The following is a 24842-nucleotide window of genomic DNA, read 5'->3' as shown; positions in this document are numbered from 1 at the left end:
TCCAGCTTCTCGTCCACTGTAACCCCTAGGTCCTTTTCTGCAGAACTGCTGCTTAGCCGCTCGGTCCCTAGTCTGTAGCGGTGCATGGGATTCTTCTGTCCTAAATACAGGACTCTGAACTTGTCCTTGTTGAACCTCATCAGATTTCTTTTGGCCCAATCCTCCAATTTGTCTAGGTCCCTCTGTATCCTATCCCTACCCTCCAGCATATCTACCTCTCCTCCCAGTTTAGTGTCATCTGCAAACTTGCTGAGAGTGCAATCCACACCATCCTCCAGATCATTTATGAAGATATTGAACAAAAGCGGACCCAGGACCGACCCTTGGGGCACTCCACTTGATACCGGCTGCCAACTAGACATGGAGCCATTGATCACTACCCGTTGAGCCCGACAATCTAGCCAGCTTTCCATCCACCTTATAGTCCATTCATCCAGCCCACACTTCTTTAACTTGCTGGCAAGAATACTGTGGGAGACCATGTCAAAAGCTTTGCTAAAGTCAAGGAATAACATGTCCACTGCTTTCCCCTCATCCACAGAGCCAGTTATCTCATCATAGAAGGCAATTAGATTAGTCAGGCATGACTTGCCCTTGGTGAATCCATGCTGACTGTTCCTGATCACTTTCCTCTCCTCTAAGTGCTTCAGAATTGAATCTTTGAGGACCTGCTCCATGATTTTTCCAGGGACTGAGGTGAGGCTGACTGGCCTGTAGTTCCCCGGATCCTCCTCCTTCCCTTTTTTAAAGATAGGCACTATATTAGCCTTTTTCTAGGCGTCCGGGACCTCCCCTGATTGCCATGAGTTTTCAAAGATAATGGCCAATGGCTCTGCAATCACATCCGTCAACTCCTTTAGCACTCTCAGATGCAGCGTATCCGGCCCCAGGGACTTGTGCTCGTCCAGCTTTTCTAAATAGTCCTGAACTTCTAAATAGTTTCTCCACAGAGGGCTGGTCACCTCCTCCCCATACTGTGCTGGCCAGTGCAGTAGTCTGGGAGCTGACCTTGTTCGTGATGTCCACAGGAGGATTTTTACTGAGGGCAAAATGGTATCTTCCTACTAAAAGCAAGGCAGAGGCAATCATGATTGGAGAGGAGAGAGCACTTTCATTCTTTTAATAGATTTATTCTTACATTAGGTCTCTTTCAGAAAGGATATCAACTCTGCAGAGAATTCAACTGCTCCATTTTTAGAGCTCTCTGATACAGTCCAGCTAAAAATTACATTTCAGAACAGAAGCTGAAGTTAAAAAAAAGTAGATGATGATCTGATATATTTCTGGTTTTAAAATGTCAAAATACATTCCATTACAGACAAAATATAGGAACAACTTTTAGGAGTTCAGAAATAAAATAAGATTGAGCAGGGTTGTGGGCGTGTGTACTTGTTCAAAACATTCAGGAATTACATGTGTTTATCATTTGCATACTTAATCTTTTCAGCTGTAAGAATAGGAAAAATTTATGAATAGCTGGAACTTGACAGCTCACATCCCATATTTAGCTGCACTTCTGTAGCATTAACCGAAAAGGACAAAGATGTTTAATCTTTCAAAAATATTTTCTTGATAAGGATGTAAGTGAGGATTTGTCATTCATCACAAAGAAAAATGTCCAATTTATGTTGGCACATGCCAGTATGTGGATATTATTATGTTTATAATCGCTTTGTGACAATCTGGAGTATCATGAGATTGGGAGCCAAATTCTAATATTGGCTCTAACATTCAGATTCATACATTCCAAGGCCAGAAAGGACCACTGCAATCATCTAGCCTGACCTCCTATACAACACAGCCAAAGAACTTCCCCAAAATAATTCCTAGAGCAGAGCTTTTAGAAAACATCCAATTTTGATTTAAAAATGGTCAATGATAGAGAATCCACCATGACCCTTGGTGGATTGTTCCAATGGTTGATTATCCTAACTGTCAAAAGTGTATACCTTATACCCAGTCTAAATTTGTCTGGCTCCAACTTTCAACCACTGAATCATGTTATACATTTCTCTGCTTGATTGTCAAGTATTTGTTCCCCATGCAGGTACCTATAGACCAGTGGTCCCCAAACTGTGGGGCATGCCCCCCCTCCGCAGGAGGGCATGGAGAAATGTTCAGGGGGCAGGGAGGGAGCACCACTCAGCCCAGCTCTGCCCCCAGCCCAGCTCTCCTCTCAGCCAGAGCTCCAATCTGTTCTCTGCTCTGTCCCCAGCCCAGTTCAGGCCCAGCCAGCAGCCCCAGCCCAGACCCACCCCCTACTCTGCTCTCATTCCCTCTCCGTCCCCAAGCCAGCTCTGCCTCTAGCCTTGGCTCCTCGCCCATCCCCAGTACTGCCCCCAGCGCTGCCTTCAGCACAATCCCCACTGCTGAGCCAACTGTGCTGTAATGGAAGGGGGCATGGACAGATTCCATTACTGGTAAGGTGGGGCATGACAGGAAAAATTTGGGCACCACTGCTATCAAGTCACCACTTTTATCTTTTCTTTGTTAAGCTAAACAGACTGAGCTCCTTGAGTCTGTCACTGTAAGGCATGTTTTCTAATCCTCTAATCTTTCTCATGGCTTTTCTCTGAACCCATTCCAATTTATTAACATCCTTCTTGAACTGGGGACACCAGACCTGGACACACTATTCCAGCAGCAATTTCACAAGTGCCAAATACAGAGATAAAATAACCCCCTTTTCCTACTTTAGATTCTCCTGTTTATGCATCCAAGGATCCTATTAGCCCTTTGGCAACAGCATCATGCTGGAAGCTCATGTTCAGCTGACTGTCCAGCACAACTGCCAAAATTTTTTCAGAGTCACTGGGTCCCAGCATAGAGTTGCCCATTCTAGAAGTCTGGTCTACATTCTCTCTTCCTAGATACATACATTTACATTTAGCTGTAACTTAAAACGCATATTGTTTGCTTGTGCCCAGCTTACCAAGAGATCCAGATTGCTTTGTATCACAGACCTGTCCTCTTCATTATTGATCACTTCCCCAATTTTTATGTCATCTGCAAACATTATCAGTGATGATTTTATGTTTTCTTCCAGGTTACTGATAAAAAATGTTTGCTAGTGTAGGGCCAAGAACCACTTCCGATCAGTCAGCCAGCTTTTAATTCATATAATGTGTGCCATGAGTCATTGTGTGGCCTTGAACCTCTAAGAGGTACAGAAATTGCAACCCGGGAGGAGGTGAGAGCTAAGGTGGATTTAAACCACCTTTGTACCCTCCTAATGCTGGGCTGCTCTGGGAGCTGAAGACACTTCTGGTGTAATTTAGACAGCCCTAGAGGCCTAAATTAATGGCAGCTCCATGAACCACACAGTGCTGCCTGAAATCTCCACAATGGTGCAGCCCAACCTCAACCCGCCCCTAGTATGGCCAGCCCCCCACCCTGGTATGTCCCCTATGGTAGAGCTTAAGAGGGATCCTCACACTGTCTTCTGCAGTGCCTGGGAGAACTGTACTCCAAGGGGAGCCAGGGTGTTAAGGGCCATTTTGCCTGACACAAAGGGGCTGCAGGTGCGTGTGTGAGTGTGCGCACGTGCGCACACGTGTGTGAAGGGTCTGGCTAGGGGTGGGGGCTCTGGGATGGGGCACGGGATGAGAGGCTTGGGGTACAAGAGGGGCACTGGGCTGGGATCAAGGGATTCGGAGGGCGGGAGGGGGATCAGGCCCTTCAGAAAACTTTATAATAATCAGGTGAGCAAAGATTGTATAGTCATCCACTGGGAGAGTGAAATAGCTGCCAAGTACATTCATAAGGAGTTGAGGGACAATCGTGTAATTTTCAGAGAGAGGAAGTAAACCAGTATAGTTGGAATCTCGGAATCCTCCGAGGGCAGCTGATGATGCTGACACCATACAGAGAACCTTTCAATTTATTATATAGTATTTCCTTATAGTGTCTTTTCTGCTGTTGCTAAGGATGGGCTATACAGAAATCAAGCAGGATTTTTTTAAGTTCATTGTCCAAATACCAAATTGCCAGATGGAGAGATGCTGGGTTGGGATGAAGGACCTTGCTTCTGTCCTGGGTTAAGAGGTCTGGCAAGAGCTGAATGTGGATGCATGGGCGCATGGCCATCTGGAGGATATGTTGCTTTGTCTTGTCTGATCTTCCTCAGAACTCGTGTTAAGACAGGCCTAGACAGAAACACATAAATTACTTGTTCCAACCACCAGACAAGAAATGGAGTACTTGTGGCACCTTAGAGACTAACAAATTTATTTGAGCATAAGCTTTCGTGAGCTACAGCTCACTTCATCCTATGCTCAAATAAATCTGTTAGTCTCTAAGGTGCCACAAGTACTCCTTTTCTTTTTACAAATACAGACTAACACGGCTGCTGCTCTGAAACCAGACAAGAAATGGATCCCCTCTGCAGCTGTGGCCACGGACTACTTAGGAACAGTTGGCTAAGCTTTTCCTGTTCTCAGGAGATGCAAAGAGATCCCTCACCAGGAATCCTCTTCTTGAAACATACTGCGCACTCCCAAGTGGTGTAGTTCCCACTTGTGGTCTCTGGAGAAATGTCTGCTGAGGCTGTCAGAACGTTCTGCACTTTTGGTAGGTGCACCACCAAGATGGTGATATGGTGATGGAGGCATCAATTCCCGGCATTGACAGCCTCTGTGCACAGAAAGATGGATAATGCTCCTCCCTGCTTGTTGATGCAATAGACTGTTTTCATGTTGTCTGACATGACTTGAATGTGAAGGTTACAGGTAAACAACAGGAACCATTTGCAAGCCTTTGTCAAGATTGTGTGTGGGAGCATGATCAATTTATCCAGACAGTGCTTGCTTGGTGCACAGAATGTTCACAATCATGCCTGTAGTCTAGAGCCCTGCATGGGACTATTCCTTGATCCTGCTGCTACCGCTATCATCACAGCCAGTCCTGCAGGACCCTCATGCCACTGCAGGGCTCTACATTAGTCCCATGTAGGGCTCTACTGTAGACATCATAGATGGAGTCTCACAAAGGATATCACATATGTATCCGAGACATCCTAGGAGGATGACGGGGCCTTACTTGGGGTAGAGTGATGAATTCCGTCATAGCCTGCAACCAATCTTGAGGTAAGTTAGGCTGTGACTGAATCCAGGGTGGCCCCAATAAAATCTATAGTCTTTGTGGGAACTAAAGTGGACTTTTCTGCGTTTACCTCTAGACCTAATGATTGTAGGAGTTAGAGCAGCAATAAAGTTGGTATGACTTTCCCGTGAGAAGCCAGTTTTCCAGGTAAGGGAATACTGAAGTACCCTGATGACGCAGACATGCCACCACTACTATTACTACTACCTTTGTGAAGACTCTGTATTGGTAGTGGTCTAGGTCAATGGTAAAATGCAGGGACCTCTTGTGTGTGGAGCAGATATCTACATGGAAATAAGTGTATTTCAAATCATTGTTACCGAACAGGTTATTTCCATTAAAGGGCAGATCCTCCACAGGTAATTGGACTTCCCATGCAAGTCAGCATCCACTCACTCCTTTGCTTTGTCAGTATGGAGAAATGTCTTGCCACTTCTGTGGATGACAGTCTTGAGGCACTTTTGGGTCCTAGTGCTGAGGAACCAGTAACATGTTCCTTTTGAGCTCCTGACACAACCCATACCATGGCACAGAGTCTCACCAACTTAAAATGGGTCAGGGAAGAAGTTATCTTCTTAGACGAGGACTTAGAGGGGGGTTTCTCATGTCCGTCCTTGTGAGAACACTTACTTTTAATCCTCCTCCTGTCTGCCTTGTTTACTGCTAGAGTCCTTAAACTCTGCTCTCTGAGGTCTAGTAGCCAGAGCCATCGCGCTTGAAGAGGCACTTCTCAGTGCCTCTCCCTGATGTACCTAGGTTCTGATAGGCCAGGGTCCAACTTTGGCCTCATCGAGTGATCCATCAAGAATGTGTGAAGTCTGAGCTCACAGGACTGATTCATTCAGTAAGGAAAGGACCATTAGATATTACACTGGGAGGGGACGTGAGTTTCCTTGAGGCAACACAGACAAGTGTTGTGGCCATCGCTAACTGGGAACGCCCCTGGGCAGACTACACAGGTCTTGAATCCTGGGGTCCTAGACATTCTAGGTACCTTTACAGGGAGATTGGGGGGGGGTACCCCAGCCTCTAAAAAATTCACTAAAAAGAACCCTAACACTGAAATCAGAATTTTATCAGGCTAACACCATTTACAACTATTTACACTAATAAAACAAAGAACGCTAGCTAAAGCTGCGGGTGCTAGCAAAGTTCTGTCTTAGACCACTGGTGGCAGAAAGGAACTAGAGAGATGTTCCCTGTATCCTTGCTTTAGAGCCCAAGGAGAAGGGAGTAGGTGCAGATCAATGGACGCTGCTAATGAAACATCTTCCAGTTTCAGGTGCATGGAGTGTATGTGTACCTCAGGTGGAATACAAACAGGGACCATCACTCAAACAAGAAGGTGGTATTGCAGGAGTGTATGCACAGTGTATCTATACACAAGACTCTTCTTTTAAAATGTCAAAAGAATTTCTCCTAGGCACATGGCCCTTGTTCTCTGAAACTCAAAATTAACTATGTTCTGGAACAACATTAACGGGTATCAGAACTTTCATAAAGGTACAAGGCCTCTACCAGTAAGTCTAGGTCACAAAGGAAAACAGTATCACAAGAATTTCATAGCTAAAAATGGAAAGTTCTTAGATCTATAAAAAGAGCATATTCTGCTTGAACTTTTAAGGTTATAATAAAATCTGTTTTATTTCCATTTGGGACATCTGCCTTCTTAAAAGTCCATCAGTGTCTCATATGAGCTAACTGCCTATAGCACTATACACCAGGAAATACAGCACAGTTCAAGAGTTGAAGTGTTAAAGTAAGATTGAAAAAAAGGACATACGATCTTTTAATGTTGCTTAAAAAAAAGTTACAGAAGTTAAGAATTGTCAAATGGAAGTAAAAATTTGAGCCCAAGCCTGCAAGGTTATGACTGCTCTGAGCTGTCTTTGAAGTCAAGGAGTGATGGAGCACTCACCTTGCAGAACCACACACCCTGTTTTATATTAACTACTCCAGATTTTTGCATGAAGTGGCTAGCTAGAGAACTCTGCTCTAAAATAGTTTTAAATACAAAAGAAGAGGAATGAACAAAGCTTTGATTTCAATATGTCTAACTTGCTGAGAATCCTCAACTATCTTTAGAGTCACTGGGAGTTGAGGACCCTCAGCACCTCTCAGAAGTTGATCAGCACCTCACAGTATCAGCCCTGATGTGACCAGTGAAATGGCATATATGAGCTAAGTACTCAGGCTTTGATACAGCAAAGCATCCCTATTCAGGAAGGATGCTTAACTCAACACTTAAAATTAAGCAATTTGCAATGTTTCCATATAGCAGATCCTCAGAAAGGAAACCACCTTTGTAAGACAGAGACCTTATCAGACATTGTTTTGAAAAAGCACAAAACAAACTCCAGGTAAGTGTCATACAGATTACATTTAGAAAATATCAGCTGGAAGCTGATGGATGTCAGTGACAACTTCATAACTGAATGAACTTTAATTGAGTCTTTAGGATTCAGTTGAGCTAAAAAACTGCAAAAGGAAATTCAAAGAGACAGCCATCCAGCCACGTTTTAGAAAAAACAACATTGACTTAATATGTCAGGAGTATACAAAACAGTAGACCTCCCCCCCACCCCCAAAAGATGTCCTTGCTGCAAACAACAGCCATCTATTTTTTGTAGATTGTCTAGCCTAAATCTCAAAGAGTTAAAGGCTATATACAGGCTGGCTGGAAAAAACATTCCTATTTAACAGGTCTAGCTTTAGTTACTTTTGAAATTTGAGCTCAGAGAAGAGGGACCAAACAATGCAAAAATGTCTAGTCGTGGGCCCAAATTTTGGGTTTGTATGCATAAACAATTCCTAATGATCTTCATCATGGTCATGTAGAGGCATCTGATGACACAATTTGGCCCCAAGAGGAGTAACAAACAATGCTGAATTTCTGTCCAACAAACTTAAGTGATCGAAGAACAGACATTCTAAAAATCTATAAGCTATTGTTTCTCTCTAAAGAATGGCTTTAGTTGTCAGTCATGTTTACGTAGTGTAACCCTTTGAAGATTTAAAGTATTTCATCATCAACACTCCTTTACAATGTTTTTCAGTGTTATCATATTTACTGCTCAGAAAAGTAAGCTTATTGACAAAGAGTTTAAGTTACTCACTCATGGTCAAACTGCAAGTCATTAGAAGAGCTGAAAAAGAACCCAAAAACTAGTCCTCTTCTCTTCTCTCATCACTAAGCAACACAGTTGTTTCAGAATTATCTTGTTTTGCTATTTGACAAATATCAACTTAAAAGGTTTTTTTATTTTACCCTTGGAACCAGAACTGTGGTTTTACAATTAAATGAAAGGTTTTATTGTTCAAAAACTCCAATTTAAGATGTCAAACTCTTCAATGGAAGTCCCATTGGGTACATTCAGAGAGCTCTCAGTGCAGTCAGTGGAATATACATGCATAATTCAAGTGCTGAATTGGGACCTAGGGATAATAGCTATTCTTCAAGGGGAGCTTTAACCACCTACAGTGAAGAACATTTCTCTTAAAAGGAAACTTTCACTTCTTGGCAAGTTACTATAGAAAAAGTTTGAACACATTTCTACATACTGTATTGTTCTAATATGAATTGTTGCAAAACAGCTTGAGTGCAAAGGGAAGAAAAGCTCTAGAAATAAAATTAATTGTTATTGCTATTATGGAAGTGTCCATTAACTTTATGAATCTGTTTTCTGGCTTCTGAGCTTCTATCTACATACAGTAAAAGGCTTCTGCAGGCCACCCAATAAGCATCCATAAATTAGCACAAACTAAGGAGGATACACTTGAATTATGGTTTTAACCTTTGCCATTGCTTAGTTTTGAATAGGACCCTTTCCATCTTGTAGTGGAGTCTCAGATTATGTGACTATAATAATTTATCAAAAAATATAAACTAGCAGTAGGGAAATGCAGAGTGTAATGAAAACAAAATATTAACAAATGAATATTATCATGCAATATTAATGGACAGATATTTTTATTATGTTTTTAGGCCAGTATCAAGTGAGTGGATTTTTAAAAAAATGCAAAACACACTCACTCACAAATTCCTGAATGTTATTCAGTGTAAAAAGGCTGCTGACATGTGTTAAACACAAGAGAAGGCAGAGATTTATGTCCTTTGTACTCAGGATGATCACCTATATCACTATTCTCCTGCAAGATCAGAACATGGTTCATGGAATATACAAGAGGTTGGATTACAGCACTGCCCTGTCTCTAACTGTACACAGCAGTCTTTCAACCCAGGTAAAGAGCATCATCAAAAGTAACATCTATCCTCAAGTGAAATCTTTGATATATATTACTGTAATATGTTAATTTAAATAACTCAAGTCAACCAATAGTCAATGGCTCGGCATTAATTTAAGCAAAAGGCTAGTTTAAAATCTCATAGGAAAAAGAGACTAATTCCATGTGTTAATGACATGATATCAGCCATATTGCTGTACATGCAGTAATGAAGACTAACTACCTAATTCAAGACAAAGATTGTTCAGATATGGGTTAGGGTCAAACTCTCAATGATGCATGGAAGCAGAGCCTGGCAATGCATATGAAAGAGAATGATTTACTCCTAATCACAGTGGAAACAGAAAAACTTTTTAAAACCATACTAGTATTAATACAAGTTGAGATATTTCACCAGAAACATAATGAAGATGCTATGATTCTTTTCATTTTCCTCTTGCTTTACAGTGTTTCTGTTGCCTACATGTAAAACCATATACTGTACAGAAAAGTACAGCTTACATACAAATGGCACAAGGCAATATTCAACCTTGGCTTACTACCAAAAGAACATAATTTAATAATTTTTTAAACTAATAAATTAAATGGGTACCACTGGTAAACACAGTCCTTACATGAGCTCCCAAGGAAGTCTTATTTGAGTAAGGGCTGCACAATCAGGCAAGAAGTATATATGCAACCATGTTCAATTAAAGGTAATTCATATAAACTAATCTTTCCAGAGTCAGTCATGGAGCTCTCAATGCCATTGGTTAATGCAAAACGCATCAGTGACTTGCACCAAGAATAAAGTAGTTAACCTATGTATTACTAGAAAATGCACTTTAATGATTATTAGAATTTATGAGATTGATAAAACAAATGGGTAACACACTGCACAATTTGTTCCCTGAAATTCATGAGCAGCAGTGAAATATTATCATGTAAGTTTGAACGCAGCTCTTTTCAGATGTTTACAGAGAGTGCGCAAGCATATATACACACGTGTCTATCTGCACCATATATTCATATATAGTGCAGATACACACACACACACACAAGCTAGCTATATATTAGTTAACACCTACCATTCTCTAGACTTTACAGCCTTCCAAATAAGGGTTCTGCAATCCAGCAATGCCCGCTCAGAAATTGCCTAAGGGCTTGCAGCACAGCAACACAAAGCTGAGGAGTTCTGCAATAGTTTATAGTTTCAGAGGTGCATAGTTCTAAGGTTGCTTGTGTTTCATGTCCATAAGCTCTCCTGACAGTCCATTATGGAAGGACAACAATGGCTTGGGTAAAACTCTTGGGTTATCTTGCAGGATAACTACCATGGTGATCAGCACCATTCTCCAGAAAAACTTCACTCTTCTATAGCTAGAATACAAAAGCAATTACTGAACAGTAGAAAAGACTGGAATGGATGAAGGATAAAGATAAAAGGGATGAGGAATAAGGATAAAAAAAAGTATATAAGAAATATAGGCAGGAGGGGGAAGTGCTCTTATCACAGACTATGAGACTAGTTGTGGTCAATGTGAAAATCTGTCCTGAAAGAGCTGGGACACCAAAAAAGCAAGACTAAATATTCAAACCCCGTAGAGTTCTGAATCTTGATAGCAAAATAACCTTGAAAGAAAGATGTATGAAATATGATGTTTCTAATTCACCAGCTACACAGTTCAAATCCCTGTGCATGCTGCCTATCCATCAGAAGTACTGGCACAACAGATATTACATTATCACTTTCTATTAATATATGTTCTCTTTTGCCTTTCCCCGGCCCTCCACCTCCCACAACAATATTTCCCCCTCGCCAGAGGAGGAGGCCACCAGGGTTATTTTTTCAGGAAAGAGCACTGCTGGCACTTACAAATGTTTTCCTTTCTTCTGCTGTAACAGCTGCAAACATCTCAATAAAGTAACAGGGAAATGGATCACATTTCAAAGGCTGATCACTTAACACTTACTCAAGGCCCTTTTGAATTTTTCATCTTTGCAAAAAGCTTTTTTCCTTATAAACACACTTTGAGTTACTTCTATTTGAATTATAAAAAGTGTCGTTTTTGGACTGACCTTAAAGAGAAGATTTATGAATATGCTACATGCAGCTCACTGGCAAAGCTACAAATAATAATACAAAAGGACCGGGAGTCTATTTTCAAATAAGTATGGGTAAGTTAATATGTCCATACACTGATTCCTACAAGCATCTATCTTCAAATCTAACAGTTCTGTTGCTGTAAAGCTCCTATAGGATGCCATTTAATTGTGTATCACAAGTTCACATGCAAACCAATTTAACATTGGGGACATAAACAATCTGAAGATGGAAATGTCACCTATGTTGTACATTACGTATTACCAGTACAGGAATGACAAGATTGTCTTCTGAAAGAAACGTCTTCAATTATTTTTCTGAGAACTGTAGCTACTCTACAGGCTGACTTAAGAGAAAAAGTTTAGCAGCCTAGCTAGCATCTGAAATGCTCTTTCACTGCCATAAAAAATAGTCAGTCAGCAGGCTCAACAATTCACACACAAGTTACTTTTTAAAAGCCTGATCCAAAGCCCACTGAAGTCAATAGCAGTCTTTCCATCAACTTCAATGAGCTCTGGATCAGGTGCAAAATGATTTAAGAACACATACCTTCTCAAAGACACACACTTGAAATCATTTGAATTCACAAAGATCATAAATAAGATACTTTTAATGGGTCTTTTCCATTAGGAAGGTTCACAAAGAGCTCCTTTCCACATAAATTCAGTCCGTTGACAGAACAACCAATTCTTTTCTCCCCTGGAAATGGTGAGTCACAAGACTTCAAACACATTTCACATGAGAAATGAGGAACCTGACAAACCCCAATTCCAATGATGCCTACTTCAATGCTTAAGCAAGACAAATCAGAGCTTACCAATGTAAAATCACAAGGTGCTCCTAGCTAGGACCCTTTCATGAAGAGCAACCTCAAATCAAAATAAAATCAATCATTAGGACATTTCTTCATACCAAACTCATGCTAAACTGAAATGGATCCCAAGGGCAACCTTGTGATCACTTCTGGAGAGGAGATCAGGCCAATATGAATGGCCAAATAATCACTAGTGTTGTTTATGCTCAAAAGGAGTCTTAGGTGGAATTTCCAAAAGGGCTTATATGTAGTTAAATTAACTCTGCTCCAACTGAAGCCAAGGGGAGTTTTATTATTAACTTCAATGAAAGCAAAGTTAGCTCAATGTTGAATCATTTTGGACAACCCACTCTCTCTCTTTAGGCAGTATCCTACTATCATTTTGGAACTGCCCCTGCCATCATTATGAAGCTGTTACTGAAGTCAGCAAGAGCACCGTGTTAAAAGCAATGGCAGGAATGAGCCATTTTTATACATCAAACTAATGCACCACATTTGACATTACATTTAAATTAAGTTCAAATGCTTTCAGTTATTTGTACAAATAACTTAGTCACTACCATAAAGCCATAAGCAGTCGATTGCTAGAAATGTTACCAAATCCAAAACAAAACTTTAAAAAAAAAATCAAAATTCCAACACTTAATTTCGTGCTTTGAAATATTTATGCACAGAAGAAACTAATCAAGAGACACATTCCAAGCATAAGACTTGATCCTGCAATGTGACCCACCCTCCAGGTATCTGCACAGATGCCTGGTGTCCAAGTTAGCAAATCACACAGCAGCCATATTTTGTGAAAGATCTACATTTAACAAATAAAACACGCATATTGATTTAGAAGATGCCAATGACAAAGATTTTTTCGAGAAATATCTTTAAGCTTGTTGAACAAGCCTGGCAACAGTTCTGAACATCCAAAAAATGAAGCCACATATACAGTGGTCACCATTACATTCAATATTTGCCAGTTGCGCCCACTCTAATTGACCACTAAAGCAAAATCTTGCCCTCAGGTAAAACTCCCCTTAACTTCAACAGGAATTTGGTGAAGTTAGAACTGCAGGAAGTGGTCCATAATGCAGTGTTAAAGTCATCTCTGTATTTCAGTGCTGGATTTCCTTACCTATGGACGTAGTGTAACTGATGTACAGAATCGATCGCTATCACCATTTCAGCCAAATAAAAACGAGCCATATCTTCAGGTAACCTGTCCTCAAACTTGCTGAGCAGGGTGAGCAGATCTCCTCCAACATAGTAATCCATAACCAGGTACTATGAGTAAGGGAGAGGTATGGGAGACACAAAGAAAAAAAATTTACACAATGACTCAAAGACCAATACAATCCAAGTACAGCTAAAGAACTGCAGACTATTATTAATACTTTAGATACCACTGAAGTGCTCTTCGTGACATTTTCTTAAAATGGAGACAAAACAGTAAAAGAAGCATTTTTAAAAAAATAGCCTTCATAAATGTACCTTTTCAAATAACCTTTGACATTCCTTGTTATCCTGCAAACCATAAACTTGTTTTTAGCAAATTTTTTTTTGTAAAGATTTCATATTTACCTATGTCCAAATAAATTAAACAAAAAGACAGGGAAAGTGTCTGTCTAGTTCACCATTCCAGAATCAGACAAGATTATGAAATTAAGTTCTCTCAGTTTATTATAAAAATCTCCTTAAATGGAATACAAAAGTCTTAAAGTATTAAAAAATTTAACTGAAAAAAAAAGTTGGGTTAGCATGGGATCTTATTTAGGGGCCACACATTTCCTCTAGTTTGACGCAATTTCTTCCTGCACATCTACCAATGTGATATATGTCATCATGTGCCAGCAATGCCCCTCTGCCATGTACATTGGCCAAACCGGTCAGTCTCTACACAAAAGAATAAATGGACACAAATCAGACGTCAAGAATTATAACATTAAAAAAAACAGTCGGAGAACACTTCAATCTCCCTGGACACTCAACAACAGTCTTAAAAGTGGCAATTCTTCAACCAAAAAACCTTCAAAAACAGACTCCAATGAGAAACTGCAGAACTGGAATTAATTTGCAAACTGGACACCATCAAATTAGGCCTGAATAAAAACTGGGAGTGGATGGGTCACTACAAAAAACTAATTTCCCCTATTGTTACTCACAACTTCTTGTCAGCTGTTTGAAATGGGCCACACTGATTACATTGGCCTCATTACCGCTACAAAAGAGATTTTTCCTCCCTTGGCATTCTACTGTTGAGAATAGCCCACTTCCACTTTAACTGAATTGTCTTGTTAGCACTGACCCCCGCATTTGGTAAGGCAACTCCCATCTTTTCATGTACTGTGTATATATACCTGCCTACTGTATTTTCCACTCCATGCATCTGATGAAGTGGGTTTTAGCCCATGAAAGCTTATGCCCAAATAAATTTGTTAGTCTCTAAGGTGCCACAAGTACTCCTCGTTGTTTTTGCGATACAGACTAAACACAGGTTCCACTCTGAAACCAGAAAAATAAATGCTTTACCTTAAACCAGTCTTGGGATAGGGAAGGACCAACAGATTCCCTGTTCATAGTACTGGCTCCTGGTAGAATATCCACGGACAGTGGAAGGGATTACCATTTTGTAATTTCAATCACAGAGAAAAGCAATTTTTGAGTTTACTGATTTAAAGTTAAGTAAATGTTTCCCAATGAAACATAAAATATGATTGCAACGGGATGTGATCATAGATTTTGAGAGACCATAACCCCTCTCTATTTTCCTATATTATGGAAACTAAACTCTGAAAACGCATTCAAATATATGGTCAAGATGACCTGAAACAGATCAAACAAGGTAAAAACTTTTGAGACTATGAGTAACTTATTTTTCTTTAATTGAAAAAGTCCCCCAAGGGCTTGTCTACATAGCAACATGGTGAGGACTACTGGGGTGTGAATTGTGGAGTGCTCTAACATGTTGCACCCCAACAGCTCATTGTACACCCCGCTAGTGAGAACAAAAAGATGCCTAATTCATGTTGATGGTAGCATCAACACAAACTAGGTGCCTTTTAGTTTACGCCAGCAGGTTTTACAGAGGGCAGTTAGAGTGCAACACGTTAATGCACTCTACAGCTCATACCTCCATAGTCTTTACTGCTTTCACGTAGAGAAGCTCTAAGACTCTGGACTCAGGGATAGCAACTGAAAAGGCAAAGCGGGGGAAAAAAAAAGCCTTATTTTCTGGAATTTCATCAGCAGCTGAACAAACAAAACTGGCACAGTCCACCACTGTTGCTAAAAAAACCCTTATAATGTCTGTGACGCTAGCGGAGCCCGTGCCTGCTCTTGCCAGGGCCCCAGGCCTCACTGAACACTGACAAATGCACAGCTGGAAACCAGACTGGCTTACCTGTGTGTTAGTATTCTTAAAATAGCTATTAGAATTATAAGAATGCTTTTGTGTTTAGACTTTACGGAGTGCTTGTAGGATGCTGCATGTGTTAATCCTACTTATAGTATCTATATCCAATGTTATAAGGCAATGTTTAAATGTTTGCTCTGTAACTATGAAAATGTTTGCTAAGACTGTAAATCCCCCACAGTGAAGAGAGAAGCATTACCAAATGTAAAATGCTAGTTTACCACAAGAAGTGTTATCTCCTCCCCAACAACAGAAGTTATGTGCACAAGCTCTCGTCCCATCACAGCATGAGCCCTGGGGGAAGGCAATAAAAGTGCCTGTTAAGGAGAAATTGTTATCCCTATACTGATTGATCTCGGAAAGGCAGAGATTTCTAGGCATAAGCAAGGGATCTCCAACTGTGTTTAGCTTGGGTTAGCTCTAAAGGACATAGAAACTTCTATAATAAGTAAACTCTATATTATCTTTTGAAATCTAAGATGAAGTCATTTATCTGCTTTAAATATCATAAAACTCATTTATCTGCTTGCAAATAAAACAGTTCTTTTTCCTAGTTAATAAATCTTTTGATAATTTATTACAGTATAGGCTACAAGCATTTTCTTTGGTTTAAGAGCTGAAATACAGTTGACTTGGGGTAAGAGACTGGTCCTTTTGGTACTGGGAGTAACCTGAATATTGTTATGATTTTTGATGGAAGGGACCATCTATCACAGAGAGAAACTTGCCTTTGTGGCAAGACAGACTAAGAGTAGTGTCTGTGACTCCATGTTAAGGCTATTATAGTCCTTTAGGAGTTCACACTTGTTACTTTGTTTGGTGAAATCTAATTATAGAACATACAACCATTTGGGGGTTTGTGTCCTGTTCCTGGACAGTCTGCCCTGAGTTTGGAACTCACACTCATGAGCCACTCCAGATGGCATGATGAAACCTTTTCTGTGAAACTCAGAGGCAAATTTGGATTGTTCCACACACAGTGTGTAATTAGACTATCTGGACCTGTTGAGGGTAGGAAAACTATTTATGGTTTACAAAGATTGCTAACAGTATGGGTCCCCCTGGAAAAACATCCAGCTGGGTTTGAAAATGGTCTGGATAATCTGCACAGGACCAAACTTTTCAACACCTATTACAGAAAGCACATTACGATAATATAACCTTGATCATCATGATGAAAGACTAATTAATTGATCAAATTTTCCACCAAAATTCACAATAATAGTTGAAGGTCTCTTTCTCAAGTTCATTACTTTATTTACTATTTCTCTATCTTCAAGGAAAATAGTGTATATCCACGTTTCCAATCATCTGTCTTTAGAGTAGGATATAGTGATGTAGGAGTAATATAGCACAAAGGTATGGTGCTGTATATTTTCAATTTGCCTATTTCTAACTTCAATGCCAACATTTTGTGGATAGTCAGTTTCATGGATGTTCCTTCATAGGAAGTCAATTTTCCTTTTTGTGTGTGTGTGTGTGTCTTTTGAACAGCAACAGAGGAATGAAAAACATTTAAAAATAGGACAAAATGATTGCCAAAACCAGAATAATTTGGCAGGGGAACTCAGGTGGGGAATCTTGTGCCTTGCCCGACTAAGAGGTAAGCAAGGGAATGGGACAGGGGGATCTCCCCAACATTAGAGTCTACATTTGTGAGGAATAACTTTTACCCCTCCATATTTGGTCACCCTTAAGGTTTTTTGTTGAAAGTTTTTATACATTGTTTGAAGAGGAAACAGATTCTGCTGAAAAGAAAAGTAGTTTTGGATCCTGTGTTTTAGAACTCCACTGACTGTAACAACTTGAAACAGCACATTGTGACATTCTCCTGGGAACCATTTTTAAGTTTACCAATTGTTGTGGAGAAATGAATAAAGTCTTTCCACAAAGTCTTCAAAATATCAATAGTCAAAATGTTACTGTGTCGCTGTCTGCCATTGAGTTGCAAACCTGCTATGCTGCAAGATGTCTTGCTAGCATGCCTTACACAAGGCAAATAAGCTATGGTCACCACTGCTCTGAAAAATCCCAGTGAAATCATAGAATATCAGGATTGGAAGGGACCTCAGGAGGTCATCTAGTCCAACTCCCTGCTCAAAGCAGGATCAATCCCCAATTTTTTTGCCCCAGATTCCTAATGGCCTCCTCAAGGATAGAACTCGCAACCCTGGGTTTAGCAGGCCAATGCTCAAACCACTGAGCTATCCCTCACCCCCAAATGAGATGTGTAATATCGGATAGCCTTCCAGGTAATACTTTTTAAAAGCTGACGTGGTTGTATACAGAATGTGATGATTATTAACTGATTTGCTGTGTAGTGGTTTTGCTCTCATCCATCCATGCTTCAGTTATTGCTAGGATTAGATTGTTATTGGTAAATGTCGGTAAACATCAATTTTGCTGTACACACACACAAATTGAGAAAAAATATTTCCACCTTAATAACAGAAATTTACAGACACGAAAAGAAAAATGCTGCTTGAGAATGCAGAGTTTGTATATTTTGACATGATCATGACAATTTGTGTTTTAACTGTTATAAAGCTTTAACTTTTTGAATCTCAACATCTACTCTCATTAAATAATTATTTTCTGACCCTCCTCCATAATTTCCCACAACTGTGAAAATTAACGTCAATCAAAACAGAAAAAAAATGCTTAAAAATAAACATTGATATTATCCATCAAAATTATAAATAAACATTGAATTCTGCCAAGCCTAGTTATTGCTGAGAAAGAATGCAGGAAAAAACTGCAACAGCATTCCTTTTTCTTCACTGAAACACGATCTTGTGTATTTGTCTACAGCGATCATTCACCTTTTTTAACACAATATTTTTGGAAGCCATTAAAAAAAAATTTAGTTGATGCAACCATAAATACAAAGGGATTTTTTTTGTTTGCTTGTTATACAGCACTTTTATATCTTCGTTCTACTACAAAATAAATTTTTCCAGGTGTAACAAAAGCAATAAAGTGATAATAAAATATCATCTAACACCCAGGCCTGCAAATAGTCACATTGAAGTTATTGGGACTATGTGCTTGAAGTTAAGGGTGTGCATGAATATTTTCAGGATCAAAGTTAAATTTGTAAGGTAAATTTTTAATGCAAAAATGGAGTGAATTCTTTAGACAATATACAAACCACTGTCCCAAGTAGTATCATTCATTCACATAAATGCATTATTATTTTCTTCTAAGACCAACATAATTAAGAAGATCAAAAAAAGAACATTACAAAGAGGAGATTTCTATTTTTAAACTGTTCTTTATCTATATAGCAGTAAGGTGCAGTTCAATGGATTTCACAAGTTGGTTGGCTGGTCAGTTCTCATGTTGTCAGCTGAACTGTATAGAGGTCACCAAATGTCTTATGTGCCTAAATCATGCTCCATCCCGAGCGAAGTAGAAGAACTAAAAGCTGACCATATAAATTCTTTATATAGCAAGTATCTACATCTTTCTACCCAATATAACTCTGAGGAATTCTCAGATATGCACATAAATTCCTTGGTTCTCGTTTGGCAGACGAAATAAGAGTTAGTCACGGAATCTTTCAACCAAAGATGATCTGATTCTCTCATTTCAAGTCATAGAATCATAGAATATCAAGGTTGGAAGGGACCTCAAGAGGTCATCTAGTCCAACCCCCTGCTCAAAGCAGGACCAATCCCCAACTAAATCATCCCAGACAGGACTTTGTCAAGCCTGACCTTAAAAACCTTTAAGGAAGGAGATTCCACCACCTCCCTAGGTAACGCATTCCAGTGCTTCACCACCCTCCTAGTGAAAAAGTTTTTCCTAATATCCAACCCAAACCTCCCCCACTGCAATCTAAGACCATTACTCCTTGTTCTGCCATCTGGTGCCACTGAGAACAGTCTAGAGCCATCCTCTTTGGAACCCCCTTTCAGGTAGTTGAAAGCAGCTATCAAATCCCCCCTCATTCTTCTCTTCTGCAGACTAAATAATCCCAGTTCCCTCAGACACTCCTTGTAAGTCATGTGCTCCAGATTATTTTTGTTGCTCTCCGCTGGACGCTTTCCAATTTTTTCATATCCCTCTTGTAATGTGGGGCCGAAAACTGGACACAGTACTCCAGATGAGGCCTCACCAATGTCGAACAGAGGGGAATTATCACGTCTCTCGATCTGCTGGCAATGCTTCTACTTATACATCCCAAAATGCCGTAAGCCTACTTAGCAACAAGAGCACACTGTTGACTCATATCCAGCTTCTCGTCCACTGTAACCCCTAGGTCCTTTTCTGCAGAACTGCTGCTTAACCGCTCGGTCCCTAGTCTGTAGCGGTGCATGGGATTCTTCCGTCCTAAGTGCAGGACTCTGCATTTGTCATTGTTGAACCTCATCAGATTTCTTTTGGCCCAATCCTCCAATTTGTCTAGGTCCCTCTGTATCCTATCCCTACCCTCCAGCATATCTACCTCTCCTCCCAGTTTAGTGTCATCTGCAAACTTGCTGAGAGTGCAATCCACACCATCCTCCAGATCATTTATGAAGATATTGAACAAAAGCGGACCCAGGACCGACCCTTGGGGCACTCCACTTGATACCGGCTGCCAACTAGACATGGAGCCATTGATCACTACCCGTTGAGCCCGACAATCTAGCCAGCTTTCCATCCACCTTATAGTCCATTCATCCAGCCCATACTTCTTTAACTTGCTGGCAAGAATACTGTGGGAGACCATGTCAAAAGCTTTGCTAAAGTCAAGGAATAACATGTCCACTGCTTTCCCCTCATCCACAGAGCCAGTTATCTCGTCATAGAAGGCAATTAGATTAGTCAGGCATGACTTGCCCTTGGTGAATCCATGCTGACTGTTCCTGATCACTTTCCTCTCCTCTAAGTGCTTCAGAATTGAATCTTTGAGGACCTGCTCCATGATTTTTCCAGGGACTGAGGTGAGGCTGACTGGCCTGTAGTTCCCTGGATCCTCCTCCTTCCCTTTTTTAAAGATAGGCACTATATTAGCCTTTTTCCAGTCGTCCGGGACTTCCCCCAATCGCCATGAGTTTTCAAAGATAATGGCCAATGGCTCTGCAATCACATCCGCCAACTCCTTTAGCACTCTCGGATGCAGCACACCTGGCCCCATGGACTTGTGCTCGTCCATCTTTTCTAAATAGTCCCGAACCACTTCTTTCTTCGCAGAGGGCTGGTCACCTCCTCCCCATACTGTGCTGCCCAGTGCAGTAGTCTGGGAGCTGATCTTGTTCGTGAAGACCGAGGCAAAAAAAAGCATTAAGTACATTAGCTTTGTGCATATCCTCGGTCACTAGATTGCCTCTCCTAATCAGTAAGGGGCCCACACTTTCTTTGACCTTCTTCTTGTTGCTAACATACCTGTAGAAACCCTTCTTGTTACTCTTAACATCCCTTGCTAGCTGTAACTCCAAGTGTTATTTGAACTTTCTGATTTCACTCCTGCATGCCTGAGCAAGATTTTTAAACTCCTCCCTGGTCATTTGTCCAATCTTCCACTTCTTTTCTTTTTCTGTGTTTAGTATCAGCAAGGATTTCACTGTTAAGCCAAGTTGGTTGCCTGCCATATTTACTATTCTTTCTACACATCGGGATGGTTTGTTCCTGCAACCTCAATAAGGATTCTTTAAAATACAGCCAGCTCTTCTGAACTCCTTTCCTCCTCATGTTATTCTCCCAGGAAGCTCTGCCCCTAGTTAGTTCCTCCAGCACTTGCACCAGGAAATTGCCCCCTACACTTTCCAAAAACTTCCTGGATTGTCTGTGCACTGCTGTATTGCTCTCCCAGCACATATTGGGGTGACTGAAGTCCCCCATGAGAACGAGGGCCTGCAATCTAGTAACTTCTGTTAGTTGCCTGAAGAAAGCCTTGTACACCTCATCCCCCTGGTCTGGACTCCACAGACTCCCCACTCAGTTCTCTAAGATCTAATTCTCATGTGAGAATACTCTTGTATGCAGAGATTAGGTGGAAAAAAAAAAGAAGCATACTCCTAAAGGGACTTAAAAATACTCTAACCTCCAAATGATGACTTTTTTCAAGCACTAACAGACTATCCTTTGAGTGACAACTGAATCAAATCAGCAAGTGTGCACATTTAAAACCACACTCATACAAGAGTCACAATTCAGCATAAAGAATGTGAAATCGGAAACAGAGCAGGTCCAAATATTATTATTAATTTATTCTGCAACTCCAGCAAGGCCATTGTATCTTTACAATTTTTTTTTTTACTGTCTTTTTAATGGTGAATAGACAAAATAATACAAATACCATGATGAAAAAGAATTCACTCCACAGAAGTTGTTAAATTCATTTTTTGGTCCAATATTCATTCATCTACACTCCAACACAGAACAGTAAATAAAACAAACTTAAAATTTACATTTGTATTAGTTTACAATATTAGTCCTTCAAAATATTCTCCAGTTTCTGAGTAACTTTATAGCAAATCTGAAAAATATTGTAACCCGATAACAAGCAGCTAAAACACCCTCAATTTTTATGATAGCAGTAAACCTGTACAAGAGACATTTAGAAGAGACTACAGTATGCTGAAAAAGAAACTTAGATATCATCTGTAGAAATAAATTAAGATGCCACTAGGACACAGTAACCCCAACTCAGTTGTACATATTTATATTATGTCAGAGTCTTCTTCACAAAAATGTTCCTTACATTTTTATCCTTTTGCTTCCACAGTTGTAACAATAAAGATAAAGATATAAGGAAAAACTGAGCTGATTAAGCTGCAGATTGAAGTTTTCCATTATAATAAAAACTGCACTACCAATAAATTGAGCAACATATCCCTTTTTTAACGTGTGCAGACCCATCATATCTATTACAGTATATACTCGTTCATTAGCCCGTTCGTTTATAAGCCAACCCCCCAAGATGGACAGGTAAAAATAGTAAAAACTGTATGACCCTTTCATAAACCAACACTATATTTCAGGGGTTGGCAAACTTTGGCTCCCAGCCCATCAGGGTAAGCTGGCGGGTCGGGACGTTTTGTTTACCTGCAGCATCTGGAGGCATGGAGCCCCTCAGCTCCCTGTGGCTGCGGTTTGCCATTCCCAGCCAATGGGAGCTATGGGAAGTGGCGCACCACTTCCCGCAGCTCCCATTGGCTTGGAACAGTGAACCGTGGCCACAGGGAATTGAGGGGCTCCATGCCTGCAAACGCTCCAGGTAAACAAAACAACAATGTTAGATATTGAATTCAATGATTTCATAGAGTTTAAAATCATCAAATTTTGTTGTAGACCCATTTTTAAGCCAACCCCTGCTCTTCGATGCGTCACTTTTTTACCAAAAAATATTCGGCTTATGAATGAGTATATACGGTAATTATTTTTATATACTGCACATGTCACTACTGCAGAGCATCACAATGCTTCCACAATTAAAAATCAAACATCAATTTAAAAAAAAAAACTGTTTAAAAGGGTAGAAGTGCAAATTAAGGCTGTTAAACTCCAGCAATAAATACATATTTAACACAAAGGCATTCAATTCAGGTCATAGATCTGCCTAAATTCTGTATCACAGGTACTTTTCAAATGTATATTTTATCACAAGAAAGAAATAACATGCTCAAAGCACATATTAAAATACTGAGAATCAGACAGTTTTCCTGCCTTTTTCTCCCAAATGAAACAATTTGCAAAACTAGCACATGTTAACAGACCATCAGTGATAAAGAATGGAAGCAGCTCTGTGCTCAACGAGTATATTAAGGAAAGCGGCTAGATTAAAATTAGTTCTGGCAGGCTGCAACTGAATATTTAATGTTTTCTTCATAATACTGCTAGCAGTCAGAACACATTTATAGTTTTTACTGGTCCATATTACTCAATCAGGAAATAGAAAACCTGGGCCCTGATCCTGTTAACAGATATACACAAACAAAGCCCTGAACCTGTGCCAAGACCAACTGAAGTCAAGGGAATGCTGCAAGATTGCAAGAGGCTATGCTAGTGCATTCAACTGCAGGATCATGACCAAAAGTCCCAGATCTGCAAGTCCTACATTCACGAATTTCCTTTACCTTAAGGACCAAATCATACATGCTTTACTCCAGTAATTTTACTGAAGTTAATGTGATTTCATCTGTGAAATGACCAGGAAGTAGCCTTTAGTTGCAAACTTATATAAACACCGACTAATGACAATGCTAAACAGAAGTAAAGGTGTAGTAAGACTTCAAAACTACCAATTTATACCTATCAAGTGTACTTTACAAAACAGGAAAGTAAATATAAGGTTAGCAACACAATTCAAGTATGCTACATTTATTTTTTAAAATGACAAAGATTTAGTAAAATCTGATTATCCTTTATTAATTTTCCTTCTTGAATCCTATATATTACCTAACAGTTAAATGTAATATGAAAGATTGGATTCTTTCAATGAAATTTATGATGGACATACATTTTAGACATGTACATCAATTTAAATTTCAGCATCAGCATGCAATAATTCATTTTACTATGAAGAGTACCAAACCACTCCTTTTTTAAATGACTAAGAAACATAACAACCCAAACTTTTCAGAACAAAACCAAAAGGCATTCCAATTACATTTCAGACATACTTCTTAACATAAACGTATTTAGATACTTTCATCTGCAATTATAATCTTCAGTTCTATGCAAATTGATTTTTTTTTTAAAGTGGCTTTTCTAAGTTATACAGTGGCTTTCTGTTCCCTTCTGGGACTTTTGTGGTTAAGCCCCCCCAACCAGCAGGAGGAGACAGTTCAGAATTGAAATTATGCCTCTCTACTCTTTGCCAGAGCCCAGTTGGGTGAATTTCAAATCAATAGGACCATTCCAGTGCCAAAATTTAAAAACAATAATCAAGATTAAACAAACTTTATATCTAACTCTAATTTCATAGTAGGAAAAAAATTTACTGCTACTTCATTCTGTGAATCAGACCAGGATTATTGGGACAAAGTAAATGACAAGATTATAGAAAAGGTACAGTAATATAATTGCAAGAGCACTCCCAAAAGAAGAATAGTCAGATTACCTGATACCTACTGGTCACAGAAGTCTGCCCAATAATTGCAGACTCATACAGAGATAAAGCAAAGTAGCATCTTGAGATATTCATGGCCAAATTCACTAAACCCCCTGCCTAGTTTCCATACTATAAAACTCTATGCACAATAATG

General features: G+C 39.8%; 1 protein-coding gene across 7 annotated transcripts in view; it reads right to left on the bottom strand.

The window, feature by feature from the left end:
• CDC42BPA (CDC42 binding protein kinase alpha) overlaps nucleotides 1-24842 on the bottom strand; it is a 327653-nt gene that overhangs the window by 177923 nt on the left and 124888 nt on the right. For all 7 annotated transcript variants that reach the window (XM_048843358.2, XM_048843360.2, XM_048843359.2 and 4 more), the window contains exon 5: nucleotides 13369-13517. In XM_048843358.2, the coding sequence (XP_048699315.1) occupies nucleotides 13369-13517 (149 nt within the window). The remainder of the gene's footprint in view (nucleotides 1-13368; nucleotides 13518-24842) is intronic.

Source organism: Caretta caretta, chromosome 3, assembly GCF_965140235.1.
Source record: "Caretta caretta isolate rCarCar2 chromosome 3, rCarCar1.hap1, whole genome shotgun sequence".
NCBI lineage: Eukaryota > Metazoa > Chordata > Testudines > Cheloniidae > Caretta > Caretta caretta.
The sequence above is the reverse complement of the archived record's forward strand: the minus strand, read 5'-3'. Positions and strand labels throughout refer to the sequence as shown.